Below are 25805 nucleotides of genomic sequence, written 5' to 3' on the forward strand. Positions count from 1 at the left end.
AGCTCCCTGATCTTGGGAAAGGGTATGCTGTGGATTCTTTGCTCCTTCACTGATCATGGAATGTAGGACGAGAACGGAACACCAAAGGTCATTAATCTTCCTTGTCTTGTCATGATTGAAACCATTCACAACAGATGTTTCTTCAACCTGTCTCTGAAGTCCTTTGGAGGTTAAACACTGTTAAGAGAAACCGTTTAGTTAGTTGTTCAAAGTGCTGAAGTGGCCTTACTCCTGGAGAAACTAATCTAGCCTAAATTTGGTACAATTTAAATCTGTTTGCAGTCTCATTCACAGCAAGTGTACCAAAAATATGCCTTGCTGCCCTCTTCATGTATCTGTTAACCATTTTTACACCTTCCTGAGGCAGGGTGCATTTTCAAGACTTGTAATAATTTTTGTTTGCAGGCCTCTACTTCATTACATGTGTAAACTAATTGTTTAACTTCTGTGATTTTCATGGCTGTTATTTACCTCGTTATCTTTTAGGTACTTACAAATTGTGTTTTTCAAGGTACTGAGAGTGGAATGAAATCCCATCTCCTTTGTTCTTCCACACCCTCCTTTGTTTTTTTTAATAGCTCTTGTGAACACAAGTGCTTTGGAGTATTTTATGTAGATGAATACTAGTTTATTAAGAAGCATCTTTCAACTCCAGAAAAGGTCTTGGAAAGTGTAGATTTTAATGAAATTAATAGGCATCAAAGGCCCGTGAAAACATGATGATGATTCTCTGCATGTACTGCTAGGAGTAATACTTGGGTATTAAAAACAGACACAAAAATTAGATTTTAGTGCTTGTTTTCATAAAAACTTTACCAAACATTGCATTGTACTTGAGGGATCTGACCATTTAGACCTGGGGGTCCATGATGGTGTGGAACAAACATGCATGGACTTGAGTGTCATTGGCTTTTCAGCCTAACTGGACATGGGCAGAAGCTGGCTGCTGTTTCCAAAGGGTTCTGCCTGGTGCACTGGCTCTAAGTAAACCTCTGGAGAAAATGGAACAGGGGAGCAAAACCTCTAGTTTAGCAAAGAAGCTAAACTACACTAACTTAAACCCTTTCATTTTGAATTGTTGCTGCAGGACTGTTTAAAGATACAGACTTCCAAAATATGCCATTACAGAAAGCTGTATGAATTCAAATAAAAATAAAAACAAAATTATGTAATGAAATCTTTAATCTTTCTCAGTTGTCTGCTCTTACAAACTATTTACTGAGTACTAACAGCAGAAGGAGATAATCTGCAAAATCTTTGCAGCTTCTGGTACACTCTTCCATTGACAAAGAAAATTGGAGAAGATAGGATAGGTGGATGTTTGTATTGCAACATCTGAGAAATAAATTCTGATTTTGGGGTTCCTTTTTACTACCTCTACCTTTATAATAGAATTGCTAATGTACCTTCTGTCTTAAAAATAAATGTGAAAATAAACTTGTCTCTAGTTTATTGCTGTGATCTGCCCATCTTTGGATCAGTACCAGCTGCAGCTTTTGAGATAAACTGAATTGTGTCCTCTCTATGAAATCCTGGACAGAGGTAGCCTCGTGTCTACAGTGGGAGGAAATTAGTGCCCAGCCTGCCAAGCAGTCTTTGTCCCCATACAGTCAAAACCAGGCCATTTCTCAGAATGCTTTGTCTCTCTTTCTGCACTCATGCACAGATATCAACTGTGTGGAAATGAGGCTACAAATCAGGATAGAGCAACAGTGCTTCTGATATTGGATTGGAATGTGATGGATGTGCACCTGGTATCTCCTTGGCACCACATACATCTCCTTTATTATATATATATATGTTATATATTTATATTAATTGCAAGAACTTAATGGTCCCAAAATACACAAACATAAGGGCTCTGCTTTTTTATTTTCTCCCTTTTGTCCCAGTATTTTTATCTTTAAATAGTTGATACAGATTTGTTCCTGGATTTTGCAGATCACTTCTCAATGTTTTTCTCTTTATGTTCAAAATTTCTCAGTTCTCTCACTTTCTCTCATGTTCAAAATTTATATATAAATGTGGCTACAGAGTCCCCCTTTCTCAGGGTGTAATTTGATTTTAGGAAGACTGAAGAGGTTTTCTTATTCTGTGTAAAATGAGAAGGATTTCAGTGATTTTAAAGTGTTTTCTTTTTACTTTGCTAGGTGACACAGCTGATGATCAGCGTAGAGACTCAAAGGGTAAAACTTCATTTCCAGAGACCAGACCAATGTACAGCCAACCTCCACAGGTAGGAGACTTTTTCCTTTTGTACACATAATGAAACTTCCATAGCAGCTCATTTAAGAAGCATGAATGTCCTTCAGAAGATGTTTACACCACATTTGCATCTTCCAGTGGCTGAGTGACTCTCAGCCTTCCTTGTCATCTATCATAAAAGCAGCACTGCTGTTAATTAGATGGCAATAATGTCAAACTCACTGCTGTGGATTTGAAAAGGAAATAGTAGAAGGCTGGTCTGTATGGTATTGCTGAGTATCTTATTTTTGTCCTTGAGTTGTGCAATCATGAAACTGTAGCTAGAATGTTAATGAATTGCATAGAAGCATTATTGTGGTGAGCACTGATGGCAAATGTCACATATTACATAAGGCATCTCTTTCCACAACTACCATTATGAGTAACATGTAAATGTGTGAATATAATAGACTATTGTGTGTTTCCTTTCTGTTTGTCTACTCTGTGGCTTTAAATATGAACTTCTTTTTCTTTGGTTTATTTGATACATGTTTACAGGTGAGGGCTTTTTAGAGTATTTCTGCATATGATGTACATGTATCTTCTTCTCCACTTATTCTGAAAATGTTTTTGTTCCAGGTATGAGCCTGTTTTCCATTGCCATGTAGTTTTAGACATTTGCAAGGTGACTGAAGATGTTTGGCTTGGACTTTTTGTCTTTTTGTGGTGACTCTTTTTTTTTTTGCTTAACCTATCCTGTCTCTTTTCCCCATATGTCACCCTGGTACTAACAGTGTCTGTCTATCTGTCTCTTTTCAATGCCATTTCAATAGTCATTATTGCTAAGTCCCTTAGTATAGTAGAGGTGTGTGTGATAATTTTTCCGTCTCTGAGAGTGGTTTGTGTGTATGTGTGGCCTGTACTCTTCCTTTTTATTTTAAAATTTTAAACTGTTTCCTATACAGAAATCATTAATTCGTCATAAGTAATGGGTAGTTTGCCTTCTGATAACGTGAAAGTATGAATTAGTTCCAACCAACTGCAAAGTTTTAGTCTGACTTTTAGATCCATGCACATCTGAGCCAGAGTGTTTTGCAACTGAAGTTCTGCAGATCTGGTCAGTAGAATTAATTGATATTGTACTTACCTACTGGACAAAAGTAGTTTCCCTTAATGTGATGTTCTTGCTGGGGATGGTGAACTGACAGTTTCTGCAGCCTCAGTGGTTTGTTCAGTTTTGTGGAATTTCAGGAAAAGAACTTGCACAGATTTTAAGTTTTATGAGTTAGAGAGAAGAAGCAAAGTTTTCAAAATAAAATAGCAGATATTTACAGTGAAAATGAAACAAAGATTTATTTTCACGTTTCCATTAAAATACATGTCACAAAAATACTCATATGAACTGGCTTGTGACTGCAATTAGTTAAATTAAGATCCAGGACTTGGTAGTATTTAGGCAGTTCATTCCAGTCTAGATTTCACATTTACTCAAAGGAATTCTCAAGTAGAATAATTAAGTAGAATAATTGTGAATTATGGAAATTAAATGAATAATTCTGGCCATTAGAAAAGTGATATTCCTCCTTGTACTGGTGAGCATCTTTTTGAAAATTCATGGGAGAACATTACCAATTTAGAGAAACTGGAAAAGCATTGTATTACATATCCAATATGTCATAGAGACATAGAACATCAATTGAAATTATAACCTTGTTAGTATTAAAACACAATTTTTTGATGAACATAGAACAGTATGCTAAAATATAGTTGTTACTGCAAAGTGGCATCTGATATTTGTCATGCAGAACTGAACAAAAGAGCATTTAGTTTATCAACCAGTTCATCATTTCAGTTGCTGGAAACATGCTTTTATTTTTAAATATAAACTTTCTTACTACTTATTAGATATAAACTTTGTGGAACATGAAAATGATTTTGGAAATGTGATTTAAAGAAGAACGAAGTTTGTTAATGAATTTGCAAAGGGAAAATTAGGTTGCGTTTGATTTTTTTAAGAAATTATCTTCTGGAGTATTTTTTGGTAATGGAATTTCTCATTTTCTTGGGTACTGTTGGATTTGTTTGCTGTACAACCATTGAATTTTCAAGTGCATATATTTGTATACTCTTGTATAAATTATTTAAACTAATGCACAAATATAAGTTTACATCAAGATTGTCTTCCTGCAGCTAGGAACATATAACAGAATCTCTTGTAAGCCCTGCCATCCCTCCATACTGTCGGTGTTGTTTTCAGCTGTTTGGATATTGCATGCATGTTAGAGGAATTGCAGGTAGCTAAAAACTCCTTGGAGGAAGGGTGTTCTCAAAGGCCAGCTTGAGTCCAAACATTTTGTCTTCTGCTTCAGACAGAAGCTCCTGCTTTGAACAATCCCATACATTGAGTATGGACAGTGGTTTGGGAGGGTCATCTCCTGGTGCTGGTCAGTCCTAGAGGGACGTGTTGTCCAGCAGGGTAATGAGTGCTCTGGACCTAATCAAGCATGTCTGATCCCTCTGAAGTTGCTTCAGGCTCATGAACTAAAAGTCACACACACATTTAAGTGCTTCTCTGGATTGGGTCCAAAATGGTTTGTGCTCTACAGGGCCAAGAAGTTAGATTAGTCTTATTAGTGGCTAAATTAGTAAATTAGTGACCATGAAATACAAAGCTAATTTTAACTGCAACACAAGCATAATAGAAAGAGACACTGTGGCTTTATTTTTTTTATGCTTGTGATTTTTCCATTATTTTCCATACAATTTCCAGATAATTCAATCTTTATCTGCTTTCATTGGGAATTTGAGGTTATAGAAAATAGCAGAATGTAAAGGTTAGTTTTGATATATGGAGAGTGCTAGAAACCCCAGTAATGTGGTGGGGTTATTTTTGATAATGAGCTCTTCCATTGGTTAAGCAAATTAGTACAACCATGTATTTTTGCCCTACTGTGAGAGCAATTATGTAGCATATCTATTAGGAGACATAAAAAATATTTTTGGCAGATGGCATGGCTTTGAATTAGGATTTATGAAGATTATTGTATGTCTGATGTCCAGGACACCTGGGATTATTATACTGATGTAAGAAACAACAACAAAAAAATTACATTTCTGGTAATCGCTGCAGTGTTTTGTATCTCCCTACTGTCACCTTAAGAAGCAGTTCATGTTTATTTGATCTTGCACTTCTGAATAATCTGACATGCGCTCTTTATCCAACAGATGTCAGCAGATTTAATGGGGGAATACTGGACCAGTTAGTGTATTAAAATAAACTGCCAAAAATGAAAGCCATCTTTAGATTTTAAATTAGGATTTTTATCTTGCTGTGTCTTTTTTTTGTTTTTCCTTATAGTCCTAGTTCTCTCTCAAACACTTAATAGTTATTGCCTTCTATCTAAGGAGCTTGTTATACGTTTTCTAGGGCAAGAGAGAATCCCCCAAGGGATTGCTTAATCCATAATTATCTAATTTATATGTTGTTTTTATAGCCATTCTAATTATATACCTTGCTGTGATTCTTATCATCTTAGGACTTATTTTTCTTTATGAATTGTAATAGTTCTGCTATGATTCTAGTGCCCTTTCTTTTCATAATTTGCTGTTAAAAGCTGAGAACACAGCAGATAGAAAGCCCATGGTTCCTGAAGTAAATTTTAAATTATCTATGATTTTATGCCTATAGAAAGAGGTATGCACCATTTTAGTCAAGTATCTAAATAAATTAGGAAAATTTTTTTTATGTCTGAATTGGCATTGGCTCAATAAAGTCATCCTTTATACAGCTGCTGTGTGAGGATTCTGCATGGATGTAAATAACAGTTTCCTAGACATCTGGTTAGGGATGTATGAGTCAATTGAAAAGACAGAAATACTATGAGATATAAAGTATCAAGGAAGAGATGATGAGAACTGGAGAACTGGAAATCCACAGAGTAGGGGAAAAATAATTTAATTTTCTTTTACCCTTCTAGTGAAATTAACACGTATTGCTGAAGTTGGTAGACTTTTAGGGTATCCTTTATAGCAGATCAGCTGATATAATTCCAGGGCATGAATAATAATATTACTGTTATCTTGTATTCCTTTTTATTTTTTTTTTTAATTAAAATTAATTGCTTCTATCAGACCTATTATTGGCTGTTTTTTTCCTGAAGTTTGTCTGTCTGGATTATTTTTACAAGTTATTGGAAAAGGAGTTATTACTGATCATGTCTCTGTTCACTTATTGACTCTTAGTTTATGGTTCAGGGGTCTCATATTTAAGATCTCAAGAAGGGTGTTCTGGGCTAGATTTGTAGCATCAGTTTAAATTTCCTACATTTACTTTGGAGAAAGTGGTTTATCATTCAAAATTATTGTGATACATTATTTGTGATTAGTTTGCTCTCTTTTGCTAAAATCCTCTATCAAAAATGTTGCTGCATAGCTTGGCTTTTTTTTTTTAAGCTCTCATAAGGTAGAATTCTAGTCATGGCCTGGTTAGACTAATTGCTTGTCATATGTCATATTAACTCTAAGATCTTCTTTTTCATATATAAAACCCTTAAAGCATGTTGGTCCATATTTTCTCTCCTCTTAATTGCGTATGTAAGCAATAATCACTTAATGAAATTATCCACTCTTAGAAGGGACTGGAATAAGACTGATGACTCTCTACAGCAAGTCATCAAGCATGTACTTTTCTCTGAAAAGAGAAGCTGGTACCATCAAAAGAAAGATCTTATGTTTTACTCAGCTATCAGGCATGATCATAAGCTATATGAAGTAAAGCTTTAACATTACCTTTAAATAAGAATGACTCGTGTCCAACTTGTGCAGCTGCAATGGACATCACCTTTCTTAGCTTCCTTCATCCTTTGTGTGTGTAGTAAATAGCTGGGACTTAACTGGGGAATCAATGTGCAGCCACAGATGGAAAGTCCATATGAAGTAGAGCTGGCATATGATAAGATAGGCACAGTATTTGCTTGTGATCTTACTGAGAATGAAGGTAAATAGCCCATTCAGCTAAAAAAATCAAATATTGCATATTACATCTATGACATGTTACAGCTATTACATATTACAACTATTAGTGTGCAATAACATGATTACTTTTTAAAGCTTCATTATCTTGTAATGTTCATATTGCTATCTGCTAGATAATTTACCGAAATATTTAGGAGGTCTTTTCATTCTAGGAAGAGCCACAGAACATATAGACCAGTGGGTTCTGTCCCTCACTGGGCAACAATTGGACACCGCAGGGAGGAAGGGGAGGACTTATATACATTATCTATAAACATATTAGGTGTATATATGTATATATATCTGAGAAAGTCTCCTCCTCATGTTATAAAGGATTAGTTGCAGTGGCCTCACAAACAAAATTTTATAAACTGAGATTTGTGCAAGCTACTGGTCAACCAGTAAGGCCCAGGGTGTCTTGCAAGACTATCACTTTTTGTAGGGTTTTTCTCAATTCTAAACTGAATAGCTGGACTTGTTTGTGTGACATGATACACATCTGGGTAATCACAATAACATCATTAATATTATGTCTATTGTCTTTTTTTATTTTTTTTAAAGGAAAGCATTATATTTTTAGATATAGGGAACTTGAGTGGGAATTGAGAGATGTGAATTGACGTAGTTGCCACTAACTTCCTCTCTGAACTTAGAAAACAGTTCATTTTAAAAATTGTAATGCAGCGCTGTCTTACACTTTTCTATAGCACTTTGCGAGTGTGAAGTACTGTTAAACCCTTTGTGTAACTTCAGCTGAGATTTCAGTACATGAACTGAGGAAACCCTACAGTCTTCCAAGGTGGGACATGAATGTTCTACCTGGCCAGCAAATACAACAAACACAACAAATGGATTGGAGCAGCCCCCTTTCCCACTGCAGCCCTGCCTGTGCAGTCTGGAGTCAGTACTGCAGTCAGATTGCACAATGTGTGAAGTTTGAGCAACAGAAAACAAAATTACATCCTGTAGGGAAAGAATGACACACAGGCATGGTATATTTTTATAATTCAGCGCTAATAGATAGCAAAGTATGTACCCACATGTAAAAAGTACATAAAGTAGTATAATTGGCCTGATTTACAGCCTCTTCACTTTAAGAATGAGGCTTTACTAAAGGGGACATAGGCACCAAATGGTGATCAAGGCACATGTATGCAGAAGTACACTTTGCATACCTCCCTATTTAGTTTGGGCAGAGACTCTCTGTATATTTGATTTAATTACTTGCTTATTCAGTTACATTAATCGGTTATTTGTAATAAGAGATGCTCAAACTACGTGCCCAGATGTTCCCATCACATTTTTTTAGCCTTTCTCTAATTTTGGGATCCTCTGACTAGCTTAATCCCAGATAAAACTACTGATTATCCTGTATCTCTTGCCCAAATACATGTGGTTAAACTAAAAGCCAGTAATGCTGGTTCACTTTGCTACTGTCAACAAATTGATCAGTCAGCCATCCTGCCTCTCAGAGCAAACCTTCTGGCCTTTCCCAATATTAAAATTGATCTAAAATGCAATGTAGATCATACATCACTAGATGAGAATGTGTGTGAGTATGGCACAGTGATATTTACAGTGTGATGCATTAGCATAAAATGATGGTGAAAGACTGCAGTGTAGGGCAGCTCGTTAGCAATTACTCTAAACACCAAGCAAGGAAAACAACAATGTTTTTAGTTTAGTTGCACTGCCACTTTCAGAGGGAAAAAATAACCAAACAAAACTCACCACAAATGGCAGTGGGCAGTCCATTTTAATGGAAAGAAAACAAGACATGAAGATTGTCCCATTTCAGCCCAGAATGCTAATATTGGTAAGGCAGGAATATGTTTCCCTGTACTTTCCATCGGTGTTGTTTGATCCTTTTGCTACAATGTGCTTCTGCTGTAATTTTCACTTTAAATAAAAACCAAACTAGAACTTTACAGCTCCTGTCCTTCTTGTGAGATACTGTGCACTGGGAAGCACCTGTTCAAATTTTGTTCTAGTGCACTTTTTAAAAATACAAAATAAAATGTAAGTTATTTGTTTACAATTTTCTTTTCTTTTCTTTGCTTCCATGGTACTACAAGTTTTAAGATTGTCTTTCTACTGTTTTAATGTGATTAGCAGTACTGCTAGATAAAAACAGATCTATCTTTAGAAAAAAAAATGTACCCTTCTTCCTTTTCATTGTGACCCAATTATTTTCCATAGAGAACAAAGAGGATCAAAGAGGCCACCTTATTTAAAAGAGGTGGACCAGTACAAGTACCTTTTGAATTAATTAATTAATTAATTGGGCTTATGGTGCTTTAAGAGTCATGACACTTTTATTCCTGCTCAGTAGGTGCTGAGGAAAACTCAGTCTTGTTGCTGTTTGTAGACTGAAACTTTTACAAACTCTGGCTCCTGGTAGCATGTTTACTGAAGGTGGTGTTGACAAGTGCTCCAGTTACAGACTGTTTATGGAGGAAATTAAAGTCAAATACCCATCCTTCCTTTCTCTTACTGACCTAAATCTCTGTGGAGCAAACAGGTAGAAAGTTGTGTGAGAAGATACTTAATTAATTCTCTTTTTTTGGCATTAAAATATTTTATGTTTGTAAACAGGACATACTACTAGTCTTGCCACATGCTTGGAATTTAAGCAGCATGATAGAAACCTCAGAGCAGAGCACTAAGTACAGCAATTTTTATTCATGCATCTGTGTGAGAATCCTTTTAAGATCCAAGGGTTTAGTTACTTAACAAAACTCTTGAAAGCATGACTGAGGATGTTGTTCCCAGGTATTGCTGGAGGAAGATTGACCTGAGTTCAGACTAGTAATTCTTTTCTGTTCCCTTTACTTATCTTCTCTTCTGAAAACCAAATCCAAGATAATTTTCTTTTCCTTTCCTTGAATAGAAATTGTTACCCCTCTGTCTTTTTTCTCTCATTGATATTGACATGCTAGGAGATACTTCATTGATGTTGCTGACTCTCTCAGTTACTCAAGGAGAAATTTCCTTTTCTGCTTAAAAAACATCCAAAACCAACAACAAAACAACCTTCTGATCTACAGTTTTCCTAGTTGCTGTAATTTGCTGGAAAATGTATTGGCTTTATTTTTGTGTGCAGTTATGTTTGCTAAATATTTTCTTACTGGTTTTTTTTATGTTTGTCATAGTTCCTTTTTTTTTTTTTTTTTTTAGACAGCTTTCTTTTTTTTCTTTTACATTCAAATCCATGGATTTTTACACACTTAGTACAGTAATAAGAGGAGAATGCAGTATTAGCCCTCTCTCATTTCAGAGGTTCTGCTGCATGGGCATCCACCATCTCAGAGAAGCTGTCATCTTTTCCTACCACAGCAGGTTACCCTGTTGGAGCTTCTACGGTAGCAGGGGTTGGGAACAAGAGATAGAGAGACATGAATGCAGAGAACCAGTTAGTCTAAGCTTCTGCTGCTCAGGACCTCAACCTCCCAAAAGTCTTTAGGATAATTTTTTACTTGAAGTAGTAGAGAAAATATCACATCTTGTCACTAAGTAAATTGACCAAATGTGGCTGCTAAATGAGAACAGATTATTTAAATATTGTTTTTTAATTTAAAAATAGGTTTAATTATGCTGTTAAAGTTTTGTATTAAATTAATGTCTTAGTATATTCTCTGGCTATATTTAAAGTCAGTTACCTGAATTTTGCATTACATAAATGAAGGTAGCAGCAAAATGAAAGTAAATGCTTTGTGCTTCTGGATGATACTCAAGTTACAAAACAAATCCATTAACAGCATTTATCAGACTTGCTTTTTCATTTTGCAATATATTGACTTGTCCTTCACTTCTGATTTGTGGTTGTGGAATGCAGTGCTGGATGTGTAGAGCTGTGTGCATTTTCAATTACAGTTAGTCTGGTTTGCAGTTCACTTACCATAGTAATTTTCATTAACTTTTTAATCTTCCAGCATACATGCTACAGAAAAAAAGGAAAAAAAATCTGGCCTAGTTAGTACCATTTCCTGGCAGCGGCAGAACCACAATATGCTAAATATTGTTCATGTTGCTTATTATGTTGAGATCTTGGCTATGAATGGCTTGCATAGTACTTTGAAGGAACAGAGGATCTAGATAAACTGTTCCTTGTTGAACCCACAACCCTGTCTTTCTTCTAAGATAACTGTCATTACAATAATCATGTTGCAGAGGGGACTGCACTGTAAAGATGGTGCCCTAAAACTCAGGGGCCTCCAGAAAGACAGCAGGGAGGCAGCAAGAAAAGGAACCCTGCTATTGAGGGGGCATAAGTGTTGATACAGGTCTTCAATTATCAGACCCAACAGTGGTGAAATTGGTTGGGATAGAAGGAAAGATAAAAGCGTAATTACTTTACTTAATGGTGGGAAATTAAGCCTTATAATTTTTAATTAATCTTTAGAACATTTTCTGCTTCCTTCTTATTTCTGTTTCCATTTAGGTTTGCAGTCTTCTTTTCATGTTGCATCTTCCCCTGTGTAGTTTCTCATTATAGATGCCCACATTTGAGATGTTTTGGTTCTCTGTCTTCAAATAATTACTGAATGAAATAAATAATAGGAGTTAGGAGTAAAGGAATAAAAGTAGGAATTAGAAATAAAAACATCATTATACAATTTTGGTTATATTAAATTCAATATGTTTGCTAAATTTATCACTAACCCCCTCAAAATATTTCCTGGGAAGTACTGTTATAGAGGACTGAGTTAAAACAGAACCTTGTACTGGTTTGAGTTTGCAAAATTGGTAACAAAGAAATTCTGTTTTTTTCTTCTAGGATGACAAAATGGGGTACTTGCTTTAGATACTAGATTTGAAGTTTTTTGTGGTACTTTAGAATACTTCTCAGGGTAGAATAAGATTCTCTAAGTGTCTCATAAATAAAACTCACAGGCATCTCTAGTATTTACTAGGATAATTAGGAATAATAGGTCTGTTTCTGGGAAAAAAACCCCTCGTTTTTTACAGAAAGGGTAAATTTTTAAAAATTAACACACTTCAGCCTTAGAACATTGAGAGTATCCAGAGTTCAAATGGCAACCTTGCAGTTCTCCCCCTCTGCAGAGATTAACAGTTTTATGGCTGTCTGAGAGGGCAAGAATCACATCTAATTACAGCAATTTTATTCTGCATTTACACTATAGAATTGTTTTAATAATTACACTTTTCCAATTGCTTTAATGCCAATAAGGATTCAGAAATGTACATCAGCATCAATACTGAAAGTGTGGATTAGCAAAGATTTCCCTGTTGTTCTTTGCAGGCCAAGTTACTCCATGAGGAGCTTTGCTACAATAAAGAAAAACTATAGAATGTCAAACCTCTTTTCATTGTTTCTGTAGAATATTTTTCTTTGAGATTTCAGTGACATTAACCTGACCTTGATTACGTTCTAGTTAAGGAACAGCTGAAAATCATGCTTTAGAGGAGAAAGAAAAACACCTAAAATGTACAGTAATTTCACGACTATAAGGCGCACCCTTTTGACTAAAATTTTCCCCCGAAACCGAAAGTGCGCCTTATAGTCTGGTGCGCCTTATCTGATGTACAAAGTGGCAAAATTTGCCAACCCTGAAGTGTGAGCCACGAAGGGGAGTGGCCCCGCAGCAGGGCTGGGCTGTGAGGGGGGAACGGCAGCAGGGCTCTGCCGGGCTGCGAGGGGGAGTGGCCCCACGGGGCTGTGCCTGACTGTGAGGGGAGAGGTGTTCCAGGGGGCTGTGCTGGGCTGTGAGGAGGGAGTGGCCCCGTGGGGCTGTGCCAGGCTGTGAGTGGGGAATGGCCCCGCAGCAGCATCAGGATGTGAGGGGAGAGGGGCTCTCTGGGGCGGGCTCGCCGGCATTGGGGTGTCCGCCGCGTGGTGTGGGAAAGCCACCGGAATCGGGGCAGCGGCAGCGCAGGGTGAGCCCACCGGCATCAAGGCACCCGGAGCGCCAGGGAACTCCCGGAGCAGTGGGGCCCCGGGGACGCTGCATGGAGTGGTGGTGGGCATGCCCCGGCCCCAGGGACACCGCACGGAGCGGTGGATACAGGCAGGTCCAGGGGCCCATGGCTGCCGGGTTGGGGCGGGGCCTTGGCCAGCAACCGCGCGGGGGGAGCTGGGGGCGGAGCCTCGCTGCAAAAAAAAAAAAGTGCACCTTATAGTCCGGTGCGCCTTATCTGATCTGCAAAGTTGCAAAATTTGCCGACTCCCAGGGGGTGCGCCTTATAGTCCGGTGCGCCTTATGGTCAGGAAATTACTGTATATAAAAAATTAGTAAAAATATTCTTAAACTCTTATTTTAAAAATTGGTTCTATTTTCCTCTGAACAGCAATATTGATAAACTTGTGCAGGCAGCAGGAGCTCTTTAAGAAAGACAAATTACTGCTGTATTACTAAATAAGAGTAATAAGAAGCTTGGAAACAAGATCCCAAAGTAAATGGAAAAGCTGATTTCCATTGAGAACCTTTCTTGCTTTTAAAAGCCTCTCCAAGGACTCTCCAAGTGTTTTACCAAACCTTTCAGCCTGTAGGTCTGCTCTGCTGCAGCCCCTGAGAACACCTGTCCTTGGCCACTGTTACAATCCCAGACACTGCATTTCTGCTACGAAAGCAAGCAACCAACCAGAAGAAATTTGGATATAGCAACAAGCTACTGCAAGGTCTGCAGCACTTCTTATATCTAATTTTGCTCTCTCAGCTAGGAATAGCTTTTCTCTTGAATCTCTGGAGTGGAGTGCTGATTAAAATTTTGAGTGAACCTTGAGCTCTGACTATTCACATGTGATTTTCTGAAACCACAGGGCATCTGTAGTGTGCTTGTCCAGGTAGGTTTGCTCCTTTCTTATAGTTCTGTATGATGTGGGTCACATACTTGCTGGTATGGTGTTGGAGTGTGTTAATGTTTTAGGTTGAGAGTTTTGTGGTACTTGAAAATGATCATGTTGTGCACTTTCCCCACCACCAGCAAGGTTTGATCCTGTTTGGACATCAGAAGGAATTTTGGACATCAGAAGGAATTTCTTCACAGAAAGGATTGTTAAAATTGGAAAGGACTGCCCAGGAACATGATGGAGTCACAATCCCTGGAGGTGTTTAAGGAAAGCCTGGACGTGGCACTCAGTGCCATGGTCTGGTTGACAAGGTGGTGTGTGGCCATAGGTTGGACTCAGTGTTCCCAGAGGTCTTTTCCAACCTACTTGATTCTGTGATTCTGTTCTCCTAGGTTGAATTTTTGAATGCAAACTTTTAAAGTAATTTTTCGTTCCTCCTCTGTTCATCTTTGCCATTACCATTTTTATTTGAAAAGTGAATTGTTGTCATCAATGGAGATACTCCTTCTGGAATTCCTATAAATTTTTTGAGGAGGTCCAGTGAGTACCCTAAAGCATCAAACAAAACACTTTGGAGGAACAATCCCATATGACAATTTCCATTTCTAGATACAGCAGTAATTACTGCATAGTGCTAAATGAATTATAGATACCTTATGATTCACTATTTCCTGTAACACCAGGAAGTTGCCTGAAATAAAAATAATTCTTTACCACTAGTCACATACCAGGGGTCTATCATAAGTATTATATTGCTGGATATTTACTAAATATTCTGGAAGACTGGAGGTACTGTTTGTTTCTCAAGGCTGTTTCTAAAAGAAAAATAGGTCTCTTTCTGGGAAAAAACCTCTTTTTTACAGAAAGTGTAAATTTAAAAAAATTAATCACTCTTGATAGAAAACCTTATTCAAGGGTTTAGATGATAATAATGCTGGCAGTAATCTTTGATTCTCCTTCAGAGCACTGTAAATCCAGCTTCTCAGTACATTGTAAAATGTGCATTTTTTCTTCCTTATGAGACTCTTGGCAAACTTTATGGTTAATACAAAAACATGCAGCAAATTGGATGTTTTTAAAAACAGCTGAGAAACATCTTTTAACAAAAAGAAGAAGAGAAAAAAAGGAATAATTTACTTTAGAGGGTAGTTTTAGACTTCGTTAGTTTCAAAATAACATTGTTTTCAGAGTACAATTAGTATCTGATGGCCAGTTACTATATATACATATATATACATATATATACATATATATATATAGTGTTTCTTTTCTTCCTATTCTTTTTTTCTTCCTATTCATTTGGATTCCAAACCAAGAACACAGAAGACACTTTACTTATTTTAATTAAATTTTAGTGCCATACCTTTTGTAATTTTTACTAATTTTTTGACTCCTTGGGGTATGGTAAATGTAAATCAGTGATCTTCTCAGTCCATTCAATTAATATTTCTCATGACAGGATTGTGTGTCATAGCATTTGGCAGTGCTTAGTTTAGCTAATGTCCAGATAATATGCTCTGAATGGATTGTATTCTGGCTAAGTAAGTTAGGCATTTAAGTAGAAACCAGTGTGACTAATGGGCAATATCAAATTCTCTGTGACTTGCAGTTCTATATATGCCTGAAGAATGCATGCATAAAGCATGAGCCATTTCATAACCTTGACCTCAGTTGCATCACATCATTTTGTGCTGGTGTTTGCACTGGAAGCAATGTGGGTGACCTAGGCACCGATGGGTGACTGATGTTCTCTACCAGAATGTCCAGTTCTTCATCACATCACCCGAAAGCTTGCTGGGGAGGTTGGCTTCAGCAAGGCCTTTTCACTCATGGGGTTCTCCAGCATAGGAATGAAATACATCTTAGCCCATTTAAAGGATGTCTTCATGTTTTGGAAACATGTCTAGTTTGATAGGGTCTTGCGCAGGAGGCAAACATCTAAATACCTCTAAAGGAAGGCTCAGAAACGGCTCTGCAGAGCAAAGGGAAATGACTGCCTGTGATGGCTGCTCTAGGGACAACTGAAAAATTACTTCTTACCTGAATTCTTCAGGACAGGAACTTCATATAGATAATTTTCTTCATATAGATAATTAATATAAAATGTGACTTGTTGTAAACAAAAAAGTAAATGCAAACTTTTTAAGATAATTAAAAATAACTGTTGGCAAGGGAGAGACAGTAGTGGATTAAATATGGAACTGAAATAGAAAAATCTAGACTCCTTTTCCATTTATGTTGTGAACTGATCTTGTCATATTAGGTCCAAGACCTTCTCATGAGGGGTTGAGTAAACTGACTCCCAAAGACCACTGGAATCAAGATAAGATCATGGCATTTGTTAAACTGACCTGACGCTTTCCTTTGTTTCTGACTTACCTGTACTATGTTTATGTCAACCATTTCAGGCTTGCTTTATGATACTGTTTTGACTATTCAAATAGTATCCATAACCTATTAAGAACCTCACTGACAGTATGCAGAGATTGAGTTTGGTAAAATGATCCTCTCACAGTAAAATAATTCTGACATAATTCATCCTTCCTTACTGCAGGCTTGCTTTCAACTATGGAGTGAGACTTGGGAGTTAGCAAAGCTGGTCCTTGCTCCATCAATGTCAGTACATGGTATCTGCTGTGTACAGAAAGAATTTTAATTTCTGGCTCTGCCCATTTAGCACCATTCTAATAAATGTAAGGTTTATGGAGGAAAAAAAGATCCAAGATTTGCTTTTTTCTCACACTGACTTTTTTTCCCTCTTTGAAGTTAGTTTTGCCACATGATGGTCTAATTTGCATTGTAAATTGTGTTCACCCAGCTTGGGGGACAATTAAGATATAAACAGGTGTTCATAAAAGTATAATTTGCCAATCAAAACAAACATTAGATTCTAGGGATTTCTGATTATCATCTGAATGATGGGAATAGGACAGTGAGTGAGGGATCATTTTTCCTTGAAATGTGGGAGGAGAGGGAGGCAGAAAGGTCTTTGAAGATCTAATTTAATTGACTCCTAGATGTAACCCAATTTTTCAACTGGGGCTTTCTGGCTTCCCTTCAGAATATAAGAATGATGAAAGACAGACAAATATTAGCACCTCAAAAAATGATCCACAAGTTCTCTCTTTCAAGAGGGAATGTAATAAATTCATGCAGAGGAGAAATTATGAGAAGTTTTTAAGTTTACAGCAGCAACAAATTTAAGGACTCACCTGAAGTGTTGTGGGGCGTTCTTTCAGATAAATATTAACATAAATAAATGTTCTGTCTGTTTGGCAGTGTTCTTAGCAAGAGAATATATCTGTACTAGAAGGTGATTATGACTTTTGTTCTAATGCATACCTTGGGCCCTGGCAAGAAGGAAGACTTCTCTCAAAGTATTAGCAATGAGCAGCCATAGAAGCTAATACCTCTTAAAGTGGGAGCTGATGATCTTTGTCTTGGAGATAACTATGCTGATTAGAAAAGAAAAGTACAAGAGCTTTTAGTGTTTTTCCTGAACTTACAGACTTACAATACTATTACCCGTGGGTTTTTGATCACAGCTTGGAAAGCTGGAATAGGAGAACTACACAGGCTATCTTCCTGACTTCTCTGCTAGCTTTCCTATTTTCCCTGTCCTCTAAAGGTACCAGAATCAGTAAGGAAAGCCAAAAGAAATATCTATCAGCTCTTGCCTCTGCTCTTGCATGTAGCTTTCTGAAGAGGTGTTCACTACATCTAAAAATGGAGAACTGATGAAAGCCAGGGAAAAGAAAAAAATATCTATAAACTTTAGCTGTAGGAATTCTATAGTAACAGACATACCAGTATTACAGTAGCATGGAGAATGTCTCTCCTCTTGTGTATTACATCATAACCAGTAAGGTTAGTAGCTGTATGCATCAGTCCTTCCTTTTAATAAATGTCTTAGCCTTCAGAAATTTTACATTGTTATCCTGTGACATGATAGTAACAGATCTTGGGAAGTTTTTCTTAAGCCTTAGGTTTCAGATCATTGTGAGTATGAACAGAAGCTTCCAAGTGAGCGCCCCTTTCAGAGTGTGCAGCACCACTACCCCTTGTGTCCCAGCCAACGGTGGAGGAGCGCACGTCCTCTGCCACCCAAGACAAGTGCTGGCTGTGACACAGACTGGCGAGGTTGTTTGTGTCATTGTTGACTCATTGTTGGCAGGTTAATAGAAGGCTTAGCATTGGTTTATCTGTCCTACCGATGAAATGTTGAGTTGTGTAAGGAATGACTGTTGTGTTCAAGGCAAAGCCAGTCCTCTCTTTGGGAAGAAGATGGAGTATCTTTTCCCTGACTTAATGCTCTGGGTATGAAAACAAAGCACCCACCACCACCACAAGACCCAAACTGTTCAGTCAGACAGCAATGCCCACAGGTTCTCTGGAACAGCCATGATCTGTGATACTCAACTTCAGCACAGGTCAGATCTTGAGCAGCACAATACCCCTAAAAATCATGGATGCAAGCAACCTCCATATGACTGAAACCATTTCACTCTTGGGATCAGGTGAATACCAAATTAGTGTTCAAACCTTTCAGTGCTCTTCCTTCCCTAATAGCTGTGTAAGCTTTGGAGTTTTCTAGCAGCATGTTGAATATGGGAGGTTGAAAGGAAGAGGTCAGGACTTTGCAAGTCAGAAATTCCTGTCTGTGTTCATTGCTCTGACATGTCTTTCAAACACCTTACTGAATATTTCTGTATCTGTGCTGATACAAAGTAGAAATCCTTATAACAAACATCTCTCTCCCAGAGATCATAAATCATTGAGTGGTTTGGGTTGGAATGAACCTCGTTACAACTCCCCTGCCATGGGCAGGGACACCTTCCACTAGATCAGGTTGCTCAGAGCCTGTTTTCAGGAACATCATTATGGGTGCCTAATGAGAGGTATCAGTTTGTATAGGATTTTATTGCTATAAATAGTAAAAGAAATTACGTTTGATTTCCAGAGGCAGAGTAAATAGTCTTTTTTCTTAAAATGGTAAAAGTTTCGGGATAAACACTTAGTAAGGTCAGATTGGTAGGTTAGGATCAAAGCTTGCAAGTCTGGTTGGTCCAACATTATTCTCCAAATTGTGTTGACTATTTCTGTATGGCAATTTTTTTTTTATTTCTTGTTGGCTTTGGTTCTTGGGTTGCTGGTGTTTTTTTAAAGTTTTAACTGTGTTTTTCTATAAAGAACATATTTGGCACTGGATATATTTCCCTATATAATAGAACTTATCATCCAGACATGCAATTCTATTTCACACTGGAAAGCAATCATTAATCCTTTGTAATAACTGGGATAGGACAGTTCTTAATCACAAAAGTCATGCTTTTCTTGGACAACTTCTGGAAAGGCACAGGTGGAACAAAAGATGGAGCTTCATCAGTTTATGAAAGGAGTTGTATGAAGTAATTTCCCCTAAACGAGACTGAACACAATGACAAAAAGCCTTATTGGTTTCATAGATGCAGAGTAATGTTGGGTAGCCTGTCTGAGTTCAAGAAGTGTTTAGACAACACTCTCAGGCACATGCTGTGACTCTTGGGGTGTTCTGTACAGGGCTAGGAGTTGGACTCAATGATCCTAATTTCCCTTCCAACTCAGCTTATTCTGTTTCTGTGATCTCAGTAATCATTACAAAGAGTCTTATTTTTGTTTTAGCCTTAATTCTGGTTGCCCTGAGACAAAGAAATATATCAACATGTATTCAGAACTGCTATTTTAAATCTACCTAAACTGAACTCTGAAACTGCTTTTATTTATTTGTTTGGGTTTTTTTTTTCCCCTTTATTAGTAGATCCTTGTGGTTCTAAGTACAAAGCCATAGCTGCCTGATTTGTAGTGTGTAAATTTCTGTTCTTCTGTTCTCTTCAGATAAATACAGGGCAGCGGTCACAGTTGACTGTATCAAGCACAGAGATGGGAAATCAAAGGAGTCAGACTTTGGAAAGCAGCCCTTTCATGTCAGACCTCCTGAGCGACGTCCCCTTTGCCCTCGCACCACATGTGTTAGCGGTGCAGGGCACCCGCAGCGACGTTCCTGACCGACTGCTCACCTACGACATCAATGATAATTTATCAAGATTTTGGTATGACTTTACACTTGAAAATTCAGTGCTTTGTGATCCGTAATGTTCTCTTTGTTTTTTTTCTGTCTCTGTCAAGGAACAAGTCTTGAAGTGAAGATAAAGACTTACCTTAATTGACTTAATATTTTGGGGGCCTGCAACTGGTATATCAAATGGATTATTATTCACAACTGTGATATATTTCTTAGCTTTAAGTGAACTATAACTTAGTATGTTAAATATTCCATTTATTTCCAAAGAAATCACACAAAAGTTTTTCAGCCTCAGTAGGAGACTGGCTGCTGGTATACTTCCAGTAGGTAGGCTGCAGACACAAACATTTCATTTAAGAGGAAGTCTGTGTCTCAACTGTTTTGTTATTTCAATTAGTTACAAAACACATAGATCCTGTTACACATATTAAGATCACCTCTTGATTTTGGACAGATAGGAACCAATATTAATACTAAAGCAATGCTGCGTTTCACTACTGAACAGAGAGCTTTTCAGTGAAACCAAGTTTTAAAACTCAGAGTTAATTACAAGCCCTTAAGTAATCATTAAGACTTAATAGAATTGGTTAAACTTACCAATTTCAAAGTGAAAATCAGTTGCTTCCTTCCCTTTTCTAGTAGATGGTATTTTGTCTGTCTCATTTTGTGCCTGCCTGGAGAAGTTGTCCCTGCCTGCCTGTTGGCTGCTGTTTGTTCTCATTACCACATGTGTTCCTGATTTATACACAGATCAGCTTTTCCATTTTAACCTCTTTGCCCCCTGAAGAAGGAAATCTCAGGACACGTACTTTTAATGGTCACACCCTTCTTTTTTTAATTTGTGTGCCAGAGGTACAGATGGCAATGTTTAACAACAGGAAAACATTACATTGTTTCTTATCCAACTAAATTAAACTGCTAAATACCTAAACATGCGTTCTCACAGACCACTGTGTCCCCACTCACAAGCTTGAAGCATGTTTTTACCAACTAAGACCAGAGCTACTGCTTCACCAGCTCTCTGATGTCACATCACTATTTTTGATTAATGACTGTTTCACACACTTGTTTTCTCTCTTGGGGTACAATATATACATTGTGCTAAATGTTGGTGGATATTTTCCTATATTTTTTATGCTCTTACACTCTTATGGTAGCTTAAAGTACCTATGTTTTCAGACTTGGATCCTCTTACAGTATTTGAGATAAATACTGTAAAATTATGAAGAAATAATATTGTGGATATGTCTTAGGTTGTTTAATGTTCATGGTTTAGATTTTTTAAGTGTACATATTTAGTATTTTGACAGCTGTGTCCTTAAATGTTTTGAAGTTACTGTTTCAAGGGGAGTATCTGTGCTGCACTCCAATAAAAAGAAGCCAAGTAATAATGAGTTATTTTTTATATGTGAGAGTTATTATGTGGTTTCACCTATATTGTTTACTACAGCTCTGACCATTTAGCTTTCATAGGAACTTGAACTTGGAAATTCAGTTTAAAAATCTTTTCAGTGTCATTTAAAAATTAGTTTTCTTCTAATAAAATATATCACACTCTCATCTGGTGGATTCTGTGTGCTGTGTTGGTGACTTGTGGTGGTTTAGCTGGCTTCCATGACACTGTTTGGATAATAGTGTGGCTTGGATCTGGAAAGTACTCAGGCCTCCTAAAAGGAAGAACTAATTTTATGAAGTTGTTCAGAGCTGTTTTGTTTTTCAAGTTTTTTAGTTAACACATACCCAAAGCACTCAAATAATTTTAATGATTATTTTTTATCCAGCAGTTTAAAAAATTGATCATTCTATAAATAGCATATTTCCATTCAAGCTGTCCGTTTTGAATCTGAAATGTTTCTGCAGCTCAGCTGATCTAGAAGCAGAGCTGTGAAGCACTGTTGAAATCCAACCAAACTCACAATACTGGTTCTTTCTTTGCTGGCTGACTTGCATGTAATTTTTTGCAATAATTTTTTGCCTAAAGTTAGGTAATTTATCTAAAATAATTACATCTTGTCAGATTGTGCTCTGTTGCACTCACAGGTGTCCTTTCCAAAGGAAGGGAGCAGCAAAGGAGAGTAAGGAGGAGGTTGTATTCACCATGATGAGAAATGTGGACAGTAGGTTTAAAAGTTTGGTCGTCATCCTTAACCATCTCTTGTAAAGGGTAAAATTTACACCCAGCAAAGTACCACTGAAGAGCAATTGTACTGGGAATGTGTCTCCTGACTGCCCTGCCTTTAGCAAAAGCTGGGGCTCAAACCTCTCCCTTGGTCAAACCATCCCTAAAATTGGACATGTTCAAAGGTAAATCAAAGAACAACTGCATCCAAAGCAGCCTGACAGAAGGCTGACTGGGAGATGGTCCCTAGAGACAATTCCCTGGTGACAAACTCAGAAATGGAACCAGACAATGTTGTGTCCAGCAGGTCAAGGTAGTGCTTACAGATCCAGTTTCTGCTGTTTCTGTAAAGTGTGATCCAAACCCTGATGCAACAGTCAGCAGATATACACTTGTGTGGTCACAGAGAAGAGGGTTTCACCCTAAAGCACCTGAAGGAGAAATACAAAGAGCATATTCACCACTGCAATTACAGTATCTCAAAATAACACACAGTTTATTGCATTTTTAGCTGGAGAACCTGTTATGTTCACAAACATGGGCAAGATGAGCAGGTGGTTCTGAACAACAGCATAAAACTGGAGCTTGAGAAACTGCCCTCCTCCCCACAACCACCCTTTTGTTGTGACATGATAATTCATCTTGCTTTGGGTTTTCTCTGCTCAGCCTAGTGAGTAGGGAGAGGAACCAGAAGTGCAACTCCTAGGGGTAACTCCTTCCCCTCCTGAGTAACTGCAACTCTTCTACAGATGACAGGGCAATTCCAGATTAACCAGATTTCTTTTTGAAGCCAGAGACTATACAACAGCAAAGAAGTAGAATATCCTCCTTAAATTCCTAAGGTAGACTCCTTTTTGGTGCTGTAGAAGACAAAGGTTTAGTAAGCCAAGCTGAGTTCATTCAGCCTACCCTGCTGTGCTGCAACTTTTCATCAACATTAAGCCTGACTTTCTATAACGAACTCAGAAAATTAGAAAGCATGTATGTTAGGCCTGATTTATTTCCATCAACATGTCAAATTCCTTAAACTAAGAAAAACATTTTAACTCTTTGTATCATCCATTGAAACCGTGTTATTTCTTTATCAGTAGATATTTATGTACAGTAATTTCATGACTATAAGGCGCACCGGATTATAAGGCGCACCTCTGGGAGTCGACAAATTTCACAACTTTGTACATTATATAAGGTGCACCGGACTATAAGGCGCACTTTTTTTTTGCAGCGAGGATCCGTGCCGCGCGCAACAAAGTAACGAATTAGTAATGCCTCCCTGGCCGTGCGGCTCCTGGCGCCTGGGGCTGCCCGCTTCCTCCCTCCCTGTGCGGCTCCTGCTGGCTGTGGCCGCCCGCTCCCACCCCCCCTCACTACTTGGCGCTCCCGCAGCACCGACCCCCTTGCGGCTCCCACTTCCGGGTTGGCAAATTTCGCAACTTTGTCTATTATATAAGGCGCACCAGACTATAAGGTGCACTTCCAGGTTCAGGCCAAACTTTTAGTCAAAAGGGTGCGCCTTATAGTTGTGAAATTACTGTACTTTGAGTCTCCCAGAGAACTACTACCTCTTCTCTTCAATGTCCTTCTGAGAGATGAGTTCCCACAGATCCTTTCTTAGCTGTCCTGCCTGAATCACAGCCATGGAAACTGAATGAAGTGCAGGTGGTAAGAACATGATGACACAATCATACTGGTCATCTGAATCAGGACATAAATCAGTTCATGTCCCATAGTCCTTTTTGTGTACATGTAGTAGCACAATAGTGCCTAATGCCTCTGTTCATTAACAGAAGTAATGGGAGATCAACAGTGGATCACATACTCCTTTGAGTATTTTGGAATAGATACTTCTTTTTAGTCTGCAGTATTCTTCCATGCAGTATTCTTTCTAAATTGTGTTTTACTCTAAAAAACAGTGAATATTCAATTAAAGTTTACTTTCTGATGCAGCATCAGTGTAACTCAAAGAGCTTTGTTCTATCATAGCTCAGTGTTTTCTCCCTTCTACAGAAGCAAAAGTCTGGCTGTATGGTTCATAAAATAAACCAGAAGTTGTAAAGCTTTCAGCAGGTTATGATGAAATGTTGAAGAAGCCTTTTTTAAATTCTGTAGCAAAAGAGAGTATCTAGTGATGGAAGTGGAAGTTATGGTGACCCCAGAAGGATGCAGCTACTGTAGAACAGAGACAAGAGAGGGCTTAGTTCTGCTAGCCAATTCAATTCACTTTTCCTTGCTGCAAAGATAAAATAAACTCTTGAGATCAAAGATCTAATTTACAAGGCTGTCCTCTCAAGTCAGTTGACACATGTACTTCAATAACAGAACATGAAAGAAACTGCTCACAAGCAAACAAAAAAAAAAAGATGAGCCTTGATTATAAACATCCTTCATCCAACTCTTTGTGGCTATCAGCATTATGGTTAGAGTAGTCTCTCACATCCAAATGTTCATGTAAGTGTTCTGGGAGGTCAGCTTTGAGCATTCATCTAAATCTCACTGGAAAAGAAGCAGATGGGCTCAGAAAACAAAGCCCCAGGTGGAATAGCCCATCACAGAGAGATGGGAATTACTTATTTAAAGCAACTGATACTAGTAGAACTTTAGTCTGACCTTGTGTCAGCCTTTTTATGAAGAGTTCTGCTATTTTTCTGTTTTCCTTAAGAAAATGAAGCAACGTGTGACATATTGTGAGTTGTAGAGTAATTTCATTTTTCATCTGTTTTTAAAAAATACTGGTGCATCTTCTTGGCTTATTCTTCTCTAAGATGGCTTTAGATTCCTGCTTTTTTTTCCTTTAGATTCCTCTGAGTTTGTCTATGGTATGTTTACATAGGGCTTATGTAGAAGACTTAATATTTGTCTTATCATTTTATTCAAAGAATCTTTTTGTTGTTGTTATTTGACTTTTAAGTCTTTTGCAGTTTGGCTAGTTCTTCAGTTGTCTCTCAAGTAAAAGACATTTAGACTTCTCCCTCTGTCAGGGTGGAATAGAACATATGCATTAAATTTATCCCAGAAAGGACTGCCAGATTTTATTTCAAGTAATAGTACAGTACTTGCAGGTATATTAGTCATAGTATAATTATGCCTTAAAGTGGACACATGGGGTTAATGTTTGCTGTATTTTAATGTAGTTCAATTCATGTTGTAATTTAACTTCTGTTTTGGGGGAAAAGCAGGAAGGTGTAGTAATGGCAATTTATACTGGTTTAATAGAGGAATCTAAAACTTCCTTTTTTACCAGATGTGGTTTGCAGTATATGCACCTGTCCAGTAATCAAGTTAAAATAACTGCTTCAAAACTAGTTGCCATCCTGTTATTAAATGGCATCAATTAAGAGGCCATTGATTGAGAAATAGAATTGTAGTGTTTTGCTGTAGATCTCTCAAATGCTTTACAGTACAAGTCAGTACAAGTCAGTATTAAGATTTATCTTGAATCTTAATACCGTACATTAAAGACAAATTTTAACCCTAGGACACTTGTAAAAAATAGAGTGAGTGAATGAACAATGATAGCTGATCTATTTTTATTAACTTAGAGGCGAGCTGGCTAAATTATTTTATGTTGCAGCTATTCCCATAAGAAATTTTGTGTAGTACTGTTGTTATAGCTATTG

At 37.6% G+C, this 25805-nt stretch overlaps 1 protein-coding gene across 3 annotated transcripts in view; it reads left to right on the plus strand.

Moving 5' to 3' along the window:
• The window catches only part of UMAD1 (UBAP1-MVB12-associated (UMA) domain containing 1), an 83570-nt gene extending 61941 nt beyond the window's left edge, over nucleotides 1–21629 (plus strand). For all 3 annotated transcript variants that reach the window (XM_033076403.2, XM_033076421.2, XM_033076411.2), the window contains 2 exons: nucleotides 2151–2236; nucleotides 19883–21629. In XM_033076403.2, coding sequence (XP_032932294.1) covers nucleotides 2151–2236; nucleotides 19883–20140 — 344 coding nt within the window. In that variant the 3' untranslated portion in view covers nucleotides 20141–21629. The remainder of the gene's footprint in view (nucleotides 1–2150; nucleotides 2237–19882) is intronic.
• Nucleotides 21630–25805: the final 4176 nt, after the last annotated feature.

Source organism: Catharus ustulatus, chromosome 1, assembly GCF_009819885.2.
Source record: "Catharus ustulatus isolate bCatUst1 chromosome 1, bCatUst1.pri.v2, whole genome shotgun sequence".
In the NCBI taxonomy this organism is placed as follows: Eukaryota; Metazoa; Chordata; class Aves; order Passeriformes; family Turdidae; genus Catharus; species Catharus ustulatus.